The 12,228-nt window shown below is 40.0% G+C and overlaps 1 protein-coding gene across 2 annotated transcripts in view; it reads left to right on the forward strand.

The window, feature by feature from the left end:
• SOBP (sine oculis binding protein homolog) overlaps nucleotides 1-12,228 on the forward strand; it is a 117,515-nt gene that overhangs the window by 13,330 nt on the left and 91,957 nt on the right. For both annotated transcript variants that reach the window (XM_061990373.1, XM_061990374.1), the window contains exon 4: nucleotides 9,975-10,126. In XM_061990373.1, coding sequence (XP_061846357.1) covers nucleotides 9,975-10,126 — 152 coding nt within the window. The remainder of the gene's footprint in view (nucleotides 1-9,974; nucleotides 10,127-12,228) is intronic.

Below are 12,228 nucleotides of genomic sequence, written 5' to 3' on the forward strand. Positions count from 1 at the left end.
CAAAGGAGGCAAGAGAGCCAGGGTGCGAGGCAGTGGTCTTGGCACTGTACTTTGACACCGTTTTGTGGGCACTACATCAAAGCAGAAAACTTCAGAGTGATACAAAGCCAGACAAGAGTAACTCTGGGGATGTTTTCTCAGAGCCCCTCACAAGCACAGAGGATGACTTTGGAAACACCACAAAGGTGCTTTCTTGAGTTGAGCGGGCAAATGAAAAAGACTCTCATTATTAACTGCTAAAGCAGAACGTCAGCGTTTTCAACAAAGAGGAGAGACAGGCTATGAATGACCTGCCATAAGAACAGAAGCAGCTTATGTTTGTTGGAGTAACAAATGAAGAAAAGGGACAGGAGCGAGAGGCAGAAAGAGTCTAAGATAAAGCTTCAAGGTTAAAATCCTTGGCTGAGAAAGGGAATCTTCACAGCACATTTTGAGTGGGCATGAGTAGGACAAGGTTACATTACAGGCCAGAGAGAAAACCGTGTAGTGATGCACTTTAGCATCTGAGACACTGAGAATCAAGATGAGTCCAGACTTTGTGGATGGATGAGGAGAGCTTTTAGATACTGTATAGGAGAAGAATCTCTAAGATTTAAATATAGCTTAAAAGAGAGTGCCCTCAGCTGAAAATGATATCTAAATCATGAACCTGAAGGACAGGAAAGATGTTGGTGTGGTGGTCCATTATTGAGCAAATAGTATGGAGTGAGCACTCAGGGAGAAATTATTAAGACTTTAATTCTTGCTGTATTGATCTTGAACTGAAGGGTCAGCAGTGGTAAAGAAGTGTCAGAGACAAGCTGAGGTATTCATTTGAACAAGAGAGCAATGGTCTGGAGAGGATAAGCAGATCCAAGAAACAGTCACAACGAATTATTAGTTGCATAATTTTTACAGATAAGATTCTATACAGATAAGAGGGAGAAGAGAAAGACCAGAGCACAGGGGATATTCACAGGAGCATGAAAGGAGAAATAGGAAGGATACTCTGCAATGTGCAGTTATTGTAGCAATTGCAGAGGAAGAAAAAGCACTGTGAGGAGACAGTGTCAGGAAGCCAAGGGAAACAGGATTTCCAGGGAGACAGATATGATTTGTGGTATCAAAACCAGCTACCAGCTCGAGAAGGAGGAGGAAAGAGTGCTGATCCTGAACTATGTCTGCAAAGCAGTCTTTGAAGATTTTAGCAGATTAGGTCTTCCTTGAGCGTGCTGGAAAATTTTGAACAGGAACTTGTCTACATCCATATATTTAATGAAAAGACTAAAACCTCAAACAGTTAAGAGAAATTACTTTTTTTTCCCCCTTATGTTGATTTTACAGTAAAGCTTTTTTTTTTTTTTTTTTTTTTGAAAACCACATGATTTTGAGCAGTCTGACAAAAGTTTTAGCTCCAAGCTGTTCAGCTTTCTGGTTTAGTCAAATGAAATATTAATTAAGTAAAATTTTTCTTAGCACAATCCTGGAAAACTTTAGACTTCTAGCTGACCCAATATGAACAGCTCTGATAAAAGGCAGTGTCTCCTTGCTGTACACCAGAAATGGTGCCAGAAAAGTCTGTTAAATGCATGAGCCCTATGAGGTACACCCAGGTTATGACATGTCAGTGGAGGGTACTGAATCCAGTCGTGGGAAGCCTCCACAAGAAGGAAGGCATTTACTTGGATCTGGAGACAATTTGCAAGAGGTCTCTGCTGATCTCTACCACCAGGCAGACAGACCACACTCAGGAAGTGCCCATATCAAACAGGACTTTATCGGTCAACGTCAGCCATCTGACCTGCATCTGGAAGCAAATCAGGAGTCAGTGCAGCCTCCAGAGCTGGTGTAATAGTCTCTTCGTGGTTGATAGCCATCCTTCTTGCCCAACAGGCCAGTAGCTATGTGCCAGCAGCAGATTCTAAGTGATCTTCAGGGTTAGTCTGGAGCACAACCCATCGCAATGAACTGATACTAAGATCTGCTTTGTGTCAGAAGATTCATATTTTCTACACAGTGATTTAAAGAATAGTTGGGATTGATTTTTCCAATTAAAAATGACACAGAAGTATTGAGGAACAGAAGCGCAATAGCCAAGAGTGATCTAGAAATAAAAGTCCCACCACGGTTGTGCAGGGTATTGACAATAGTATGCAGCATGTAAACTTCTTAACTGTAATTTTGCAGCCATTAGTGATAGAGTAAACCTGAGAGGGCATTTAGGGTGACTCTGCCCTTTTGCTCAGACAAGTTTGGACGACTGTTGTTACATGGGATGAAGAAAGGCTAAAATCAAGACTAGTCAAAGGAGAATGCAAAAACTTCTTTCAATGCAGGTGAGAACATGCTGCCTTCTTTTCCTGGCACCTGCTGAAGGCTACAGTGGCTCAGTTTCCTCCCCCCCCCTTTTTTTTTTAAGAGTGCTCTTTAGTTTACTTTTTCTTGTCATCCCCATGGTGAATGGTTTCCCTGTCATACCACGTGGACAAGGTGAGATCATTGACAAGGGATGCAGTGCAAAGGGAGGCAGAGAGGATGATACCATGACTGAGCTTTCCACAGGGGAAGGAAGTACAAGGGGGAAAAATAATGCTCCCTCCCAGGCTTTTCACAAGATATTGAGGACATTTGGGAGGGGAAGGGGGATTTAAATCATCCAGCCCATGGGTCACTGTCTCTCTGTTAATGTTTGGTTTAGTGATACCCAAATGCTAGTGACTGGGATTGTACTAAAAGTTACGAAAAACTCTTGAAAATGGAGGAGGAATGTGCTAGAGGAACTGCATCTGGTGAGGCAAGATGTCTTAAAGGAGAAGCAGAAGCATTTCCAGTGCTGACTACCTTGGAAACTAGGCCCTTGACCAAAGTTGGCAAGGAAATGTCATATTCAAGTACTAAATGGAGTAATTAGGTATTTATAGAAAGGAATGAGTGATTTTTCTGTGTTAGAACGTAACATAACTTTAGAATTAAAGTTTATGGGATTTTTTTGGTAAATATAAGTGCACATGAGTAACTTGGTGCAACACGTGGGATTAAGTAGAGTTCCTGCCTTACAAACACTCTGGAGCTGGCTGCTGTAAACTCTCTCACTATTTAAATTGTATTGGAGGAATCTGGAAGCATAAAAGATGTTTTAAATGGTAGTTAGCAGGGCAGTAAAAATGAATTCCAAGATCATCTGTCTAAATTCACTGAGGACTTGGTTCTATGACTGCATTACCCACAAGTCAGATTCCAGGCAGAACCCAGTGCCGATTTTCCTTAAATAAAGACCATCTTATCAGATCTAATTAAATCTATATATTGAGAAGACTTTCGTTTTACTACACTTTGGATTCAGCTTCAGTATTTCCAGAACCTTATTCCAGTTGCTGAACAGAATTACAATTTCTCTTAACTGCAAGTTCAGCTCTCAAATCCTATAGTCACTACTCTTCAATTTCTTTCTCTTCTTGTCGATTTGAAACATCATCTAACTTACACTGATAGTAGGGTTATTAGTGTCTGGGTTTTAATGATTGCTACAATGCCTGCCCCATCTAGTCTGCTGTTGATGTCTTTTGCACTCTGTGGAGTGCCAAGTGTTTCCTTTGTGCTAAAAAGAAAATCACAAAGTCCACATAGGCGCTTTAATAGCATATATTCAAAATACCCAGGGAGTTCCCCCCGTATTAGCTGAAATGGTTTTTTGTTTACATGTTTAAAACCTGCTTAAATGATGGCTTTTGTTTGTGTTATGCATTCAGTCCTTACTGAGCTATGCAGGAGACTGCCTCAGCTCGTGCATAGAAAACGTAGGCAAGCCGTGGTTCCCCAAAATGATTTTTTAGGAGGAACCGGGACACTTTGTTTTATTGGCAGGGTAGTAAACTTCAAGAGACTGGTCCTTAAAAGGAAATGCGTTGTAGATAGTCCCTGTGGTATTTCCATAGTAATGGTTTCAGCAAGCTTTCTATTGTCAGCCCTGTTTTTTAATCTTCCTCTCGTAATTGCTTTTTCCAAGGTATTTTTTGTACCTTATGTTTGTCACACACCTTGTCTATTTAATGGATCAGCTCTGATGTGCTATCACAAGGGAATCTGCAACAATGTCTCAGGAGTTTTGTTTGTTAATTTCTTAGCTTGAAATTAATCAGATAAAGTGTCTTGGATGTAAGAAAAATCACTGTAATGGTTCTTCTACCTTGCTTGGGATCATCAGCCTCAGGAACCGCTTTAGGATGAAAAATCTGAATACATGCTACTCGGTTTTCTTTAGTGGCAAGCTGAGGTTTCAGGAGTGGCGGGCGGGTAACTCAGAATTAACTATTCTGGAGTCCTGGCAGGTCCCAGTGGAAACAGTGAGCTCTGATTGTGAATACTGCAGATGCTAGAATCAAGTTAATATCTAATGTCTTTAAAAAGGAAATCTTGCAGCTTTTCATTAGAGAGTAGTGAAATCAGCTAAAGTATTTAAAGATGTATGCCAGTGGATAGAGCACAGTTCCCAGCATGGGGTAAAAGGACTATTCTAGCTCCCCCCTGAAAAGCCCTGGGATCACAACTATCTGTGTGAGGGAGTAGGATGCAACAAAGAGGAAAGGAGAGGAAAACAGAAGAAAGCAGTACTGGGGAGATAAGGCTTCTGATAGCTGTAGTGAAAGAAAACTTACACAGGGAAGAGATGGGTAGTGAGGAGACACTGAAGAAGAATGGGGTGCCAAAACATTTTCTGTATTGAATCACAGATACAATCATAGGCAAGGTACAGTTTTCACACAGACTCACGCAGAGGACCTTCCCTTTGAGATTTCAGTCCCATATCCTGTGCCCTCCTGGTCTTCCTTCTGCACAAATGGACTTGAGCGATATGTTCTTGACAGAAGAGTTGAGTATCTTTTGCTGAAGTTCTTGCAAGGAGATGTAGAAAGTAAGGTTTTGGAATACCGTGAATCATCATGATCTGCAGGATTAGAGCTGTAGCTGCATTTAGTTACAGTCAAATTCTTGAAATGGAAAATACCTATCAGTTGGTTCAAAGTGATATTAGTAGAATGTTGCAGCCTAAAAGTTAGTCAACTGATCAGGATTTGACTCCACAATTGCTGAGGTTTTAGGATCATTCTGGCAAGCACACTGTAGGCCACACTGCTTTGCTTAGGTAAAGGGACAGAACTGTACACGATGGATTTGCTTTATTGTACTCATTGTCTTCCTTCTCTTCCTGCCACCTCTCCAAGTTATGGCTCCAGATAAGATTGATTAGTGTAAACTGCTGCTCATTGGGTTCAGGAGTAACAATTTTCTGCGGCTCCTTCACACTGGTTTGAAAGGAAAAAAGAGTACCAAACATTCTGCTTAATTAAGACCTAAAGAGGCGGTGCAAACTTTTGATGATTAATTGAAGCATGCTTTAGACTGATGCATATTTAGTTATTATAATGTGATAATTTTATCTTGTTACACAAACTACTCCCTTTGGGAACATGATTTAACTCTGCAAACACTCTGTGTTTATTGCATTGTTCATTATGAAAAATACCCAGCCTAAAAACCACAAGGAAATGTATCTGAACAGTATCTGTGTAGCGGGTGCAGGGAGTACTTCTTCCACCTGTAATGACACAACCCAAGGGCAGAAAAATGCCGTATTGGATCTCTCACCAAAGCTCTCCCTATGAAGAGCTGAGAACGTAGAAAAGCAGAGGATGGAAATTCAGATCTTGTATTGTATGGAGAGGGAATATGTCTTTCTATTATCTGGTGTAATTATAGAAGGCAGTGGTATGGATGTTCTGCTGAAAACTCTGCTCTTACTATTCAGTTATCTCTGTGCCAGCTCCTTTTTGTCTCACCTTTATGAGTATCCACGGTGCCTGTCATAAGTGTGACAGATCCAAGAACATGCTAAGCACATTGCAAGAGCAGCTCATGAAGTGGCAAGCCCAGATGGAGAAAAAAATACAGTTGTAAAAAATTAGTTTCTTTCACTTCAAAAGTGAAAGGACTTATGAATGTTATTTTTGTACATTGCAAACCTGGGTCAGCCTAGTTATGTGAGTCTTGAGAGTGATGGTGAATGATCTTCATCAGAAGAGCTGCTCCAGCGAGGGCTCACGTGATGGACATAGCCATGCTGTCAGGATGTGCTCATGTTTCTCAAGCGGATATGCTCAGCTAGACTACCAGAGAAGGTTTGCTTGTGAGCAAAGGAGAACATTGCCAATCTAGTATACTGATGTAATTATTGTGGAGAAACTTTCTTACTGCAGACCTAATCAGAAGAAAATATCTGAATAAAGATTCAAGACAGATAAACAGTCTCAAAATACTGGATTTGAAATTCCCCATTTCCTTGTGTTCTTGTCACAGCAAATTCTTCTTGCTCAGTGCTCTAGGGACAGAAATTTGATATATTTTCCTGAAAGAAGGGCAGGAGTCTGGTAAAGTGATGTTTAAAGGATTTGGCTTTACAAAACAAAGGTCTGTAAAAAAAGTGAGAATTTTATCTTGAATGGAAGATACAAATTTCTGGTTTCTGGTTAGTCCAGTTGTTCAGCAAAAGAGCAATTCAATCACAAGTCTTTGTTTTTTCTTATTTCACATAATCTGAATGTTTTCAGTTTAAGTTATTGCTTCCTATCGCAGTGGATGGTAATGGTAGAAATATATGGACTATTACTTTTCCATTAACATTGCAGTCCTCTTTTTCTGTCACTAACCTTGATATACTATAAAAAAAATCCCTATTTTCACAATGTGTGCTCAGACCTTGGCTTCAACCAATGTAAAGAAGGAAAGCACACAATCGTGTCTGGGCATAGATCATTGTCTCCAGCTGTCATCTGCACCCATAGGCCATAAGGCATGGCTCTGTACCTGTGCGAGGTACCAAGAAGTCCTTTTCTCTGCTATGCTTTGCTTCCATGGGAGCTGAAAGAAAGGATTTTATTTAGAACAAGTCTTTTTTCCACTGGACTGCACAGGGTTCTTGATGGTCTGTTGAGAATGAGTCATATCATACTTGATGTTTTCTTTTTAGGCCCGATGAACTGTGTTACAAGAAGTTAGAATTGCATCAAGAATTGATTTGGGCAAACCTACACCTGAGGGAGGAAAGATGATGTAGAAAGTGCCATTTTAGTGTACTGTTCCAGGAAGTGCATGCTCTGAGCGCCTTTCTGAAGTGCTGCTGTTCCCTGGCTGCTTTACGTGGCCACACTCAGCTAATCTTTTTGTACCAGTGTTCCTGAGTCTATTAAATGGATGAGACATCTAGTTTTACTATTGCTGTTACTATTGTATTGTATGTGACCATTCTTTGATGACTGAGGTGGGAAAAGAGAAGTAATTGAAGTTTTCTGTATTTAGGCAAGTTCTTTCCTTCCCTTTCTCCAATCCTCCTTTCAAAATGGTGAATGTTTTGATTAATATTGATGATACCTCCTGGATATAGCTGTCTCATCCTGAAAGTGCGGAGAGTGGCTGGAAGTAGTAGTTTGTAGACCATTTTCAGCTGTTTTATTGACTGGTGTATCCACGGACCACAAGTGAAGCAATGGCACTTCAAAGAATTTGTTGTGAGGTGGTGGTGAAGTTCTTGTCAGAGCATGGGAAGACAGCAGCTTGACAAAGTAGGTGCCTCTCCCCCTCCTCTCCATGTTTCTTCTTGCCAGGATCTATCTTAGGGAAAGTCTTTGGCAGAAGGGCTGCATACTGGTCTGAAGTGTGTAATGTGGCTTTTCCATGCAAACAGCTGTTTCTGCTGGTGGGATGACTGTGTAATTGAAAAGGGACAATTGGTGTGGTCTTCTTAATCATCCATGGGATACAGCCCATGTTTGTAAGTGAACAAGTTGAATGACAGCTAAGGTGTTTCCCCTATGAAGTCATGCATGAAAGCCGCTGAGAATCTCAGTGGTGGAGCTCTGTGCTTCTCCTTAAAAACTGTGCCCCAAATGAGACAGTGTGCTTCAAAAAGAGCTACTCTAGCACCTGTTTTTCCAGTGAACTCTCTTTGAGATCTGTAATTTTCTTTTTTTTTCATTGATGACATTTACCCTCGCCAGAAGTGGAAGTTATTAGAAAGGTATCACTGGTAGATCTTCTCTTTTACAGAGATAAAATACTTATCAGTAGGAGAATATATGTTGCTGTTATCTTAAACAAGAGGTTGCCATATGTTTCCTTTGGTTCAGAGGATCTTCTGTTGTCCCAATACATTCAAAGGGGAAGGTTCAATGTGAGGGATCGGTTTATTAATATTTAAAAGTTGCTGAATCGGGGAAATTTTTTATAAGCTTAGTACTTCAGATGGCTCATGATAAAAATGGGGGGAAGAGTTCTTGGGCTGTGTGTGCTGGAGTAGTCATTATCCTGGACAAGACTGGTCCATAGAGAAACCTGTCATGACACCATGCAACACACTGCAACAGCACCCTGTGCTCCTGTGAGCCTGACTGAGATTACAACCAGCACAAGGGCATGCTTCTTGACCCTATAGATGGCTAGTGGTAATTTCGGCCTAATTGTTTTGATTTCCCTTGATATTCAGTATATGAAAGCATTTATAATGTTGGCAAATCCTACTCTAAAGGGTAAGTGATAAAATACATTAAACACAAATCTGTGTTGTAACTTAGCCTTAAATATAGGTCTGAAGGTAGACAGTCTGATTAAAACTAAAAGGTCATTATTTTACATTGTGCAATTTTATTTGTAGCTATAAATCATAACACAATTTGTGGAAGGAAAAAAGTTATTAAACTGGCAGTATTTATTCCGTTAAGGTGAATAAAATGTGGCACGTAGTTCTGAGTTATGATAGCTGGGGAAAGGAGCCAAATCACTCTGCTAAAAATTAGTTTGCCAATAATTTTACAGAACGATGACAGCATAGCTTCAAAAACAAATCCTTTATAGGGAAATGGGATGGCTGCATGACAGACTCTCTGAGCTACGAATTCTCCACAGCTCATGGACCAGGAACTGGTTTAACAATTAGTCTTCAGGGATTCAATTTTTTTTTTCCAGAAGTTAGACAATGGCTTCTGTCTATAACTGAAAGGTCACGCTGTATCATAGACTGGACATAAGAAGTGAAGCATTGCGAGTTTTAAGTCAGAAAGATTCCTGCTAACTTACTGTCTTGATCTGTATAGGAAGCTTAACTATTCACTGCCCTCATCTGTGAAGCTGGGGTGGGAATGATGACCACACAACATCACCATCACTTCAGTAATAAACTCCATCTTTTTTTTTAGCATGGCGGAAGTCACAAATGTGACATTGGTAACACATGTTAGATAAGAGCTCAAAAGAGGCTCAGGAACTCTGCCTGAATTAAAATTCGACCAGTGAGCATAATGCCTGGAAAATAACCTGGCAGACTTTACCCCAGTGCTGCATCTTCCTTCTTGCTTGACTCTGTGTTCCTGTGACTGCTGTATTCACATGAAAGCTCTCTGTTTTGTACTCTAGTCATTATTTATTTCAAAACAACACGGAAAATGGATATTTCACATTCTTTCTTATTTAGAAGAGGGCTCTCGTTAGGGGCCTGCCTTGATGCAGTACCCTCACGGTGTATTTTAACACCAGTTTGCTGAGCAGAACGTTTCAGGGGCTCTCTGCAACAGACTGTAGGTAACAAGAACAAAGCAGCAATGCTCATTAACCCTCTAGTCTTGGTTACTCATTTTTAATAAAGAGTCGTGCATTCTTAAACATGCTAAAATGCTCCCAGGCTTTTCAGCAATGCACCATTTTTTAAGCTAATCATCTTTTGCAGCCATCTTAGAAGCTTTTCCAATCTGCCAAGCCTGGCTGGCACAGGTCACTGGCTGCCTGAGGATGGAGCTGGTGATCACAGGCATGCACAGTTCTGTTCTCAGACAGTGAGAAAGTTAGAAATAAGATGAGCCAGTGCTGGTTGTATCTAAGAGTAAGTGTGCAGATGTCTGAGGAAGGTGTTTGCATCTCATGTAAACATTGTTCTTATATTTTTGTTGTAGAAGATGATGTGTCAAATGTACAAATAATGTGTGCCTGGTGCCAGAAAGTTGGAATCAAGCGCTATTCCCTGAGTATGGGAAGTGAAGTGAAATGCTTCTGCAGCGAGAAGTGCTTTGCAGCTTGCCGAAGAGCATATTTCAAGAGAAACAAGGTAAGAAACTAAGGAAAGATGTAACCTACATAGATATAGCTTTAATCAAGCCCAATCTTGGTCTCATTTAGCACCTAATAGAAGCTCTTTTCTTTTGTTTTCTCTGTTTCACCTAGTCCCTCCACTTTCCATCTGTTGGACTGTCAGCCCTTTATTAACCTTCTTTCTTTCAGCTTCCTTCAGCTCGATGCTTGGGTTTTGAGAGGGAATTGAAATAGCAATAAGCATTAAGATAACAGTCCCAATTTGACCGTAAAGTCTCAGGATACTTGCTACATATATGCAACTAAGAGGAGGTATCATGGAAGTAGAGGAGTAGAGTAGAAGAGGGTCACTATGACAGTGTCACTAAGTCCCGTGGTTTTAGGGCCTGGATCTGGGTCCCATCATGATAGCAGCCATCTTACCACTGCTGCTAGTGAGCTCTACTTTTATTTTTTTAAAGTGCATCCTTACTAATCAAGTATCATTGCTGCAAAATTCAGACACGGTACAGTTCTTTGCTTGGGGTAAGCAGTGCTAGAACATCTAGAGTAGCGTGAAAACCCTTCCTACTTAATTTAAATTTAACTCTGTCTAAAATTAGAATGCAGTCCTAATATTGAATGTCTACAAAAATTGCTGTAATCACTGAAGTACAGTGCCTGCAAATGCCCTCTAGGTTACTTCAGCAGCTGTTTTTCTGCAGCAAAATGTGTGATATGTCATTTAAAGAAAAATAATGAAGCATTTTCCAGCATTTTCAGTTTTTGAAAAAGTACCTGTGTCCTTTCAGCACTTAATAGTGTGAGTCTTTGGATAGTCTTTATTGTCTTAGAAATGTTTATTATTCATAAAACCCTATATATTTTGGTTTTCTGAATGATGCCATTTTCCTTCCTTCTACAGAACACTCAATGCCTGTCAAGTTCCAACTTAATTCAGGTCTCTAAATCTGATTTTTTTTATATTTGTACATATGTACATATTTGTACATAAATAAGTACATATGGATCCTAGATCCAACATGCACTGTTATAGCAAACTACTCTCCTTCATAAATTTGTGTCACATCATCCTGCCAAAAGAAAGAAAAAAAGTACCTGAAGAATTAGGTTGCAAAAATCAGTAGAGTGGAATTTTAGTGACAGTCTTGGAGAATCAAGCTCATAATGTCTACTGGAGCAGACAGGCAAGTTAAAGTCATGTGAGTCTTCTGCAGGGAGTGCTGTTTACATCCTTTGTAGCCAGAAAAAAATGTAGAGAAGGGAAATACATGTTCCTTAGATTTGAAAATAAGTTCCCATGGGCGTACATATATGTACACATGTATGTTTATGCACATGTAGTTCGATGTGCCTTACAATGTGTAAGACAGTAGGGTAACAGGATCCAGATCACTGTCAGCTGATACTCCCGTGACTTTCAGTCACAAATTTACTTGGGTAATATACTTCATAGTAATGGAGGCATTGTCAGTGTTCCTAGTTCAGTGGTCCTGCATGTCTAGCACTGATGATTACTGGATAATTCGGGAAACCTTGGGGATGCAGATGAAAAAACATTCAGTTCATGATGAGTTCTCTTTCATCTACAGCTTAGATCCTGAAATAAGACAGTTACATACCTTACTAAGTGCAAATAAATGCATCTTAACATAATGCATAGGTATACTTCAACTATTAATTCAGTCAGTCAGGCAATATATGAAAAAGTTCCCTTTTACCTGACTTAACAACCCCTGTGCTTTGTTGGAGGCCTTTTTGTCCTTGTATTATGAGAAAGAATGAATTAGAGCATCCCATTCCCTCTGGTTACCTTTCTTACACCTCTGTTAACTTCTGGAACCTAAAGGATGAATCTTTCCATCCATAAAGCTCTCTGCTTTCATTGTTTTGTATATATCTCACTAGCAGTAGATGTTCCTGATATTTTGAGATACCATCCTATCCCAGTGAAATGTCCTATTTTTCACTAAAGAGGTTGCAGATTAACATAATATCATGTGGGACTTCTTGGCAAAACATGGTAAGATAACATATAATTGATAACATGTTGTTTGCTGCATTGGCTCTGCTTCAAAGCTAAGCCCAGTGAGTTGATTTTTTTTTCCTCTTTGCACC

This window comes from Colius striatus, chromosome 2 (genome assembly GCF_028858725.1).
Source record: "Colius striatus isolate bColStr4 chromosome 2, bColStr4.1.hap1, whole genome shotgun sequence".
In the NCBI taxonomy this organism is placed as follows: Eukaryota; Metazoa; Chordata; class Aves; order Coliiformes; family Coliidae; genus Colius; species Colius striatus.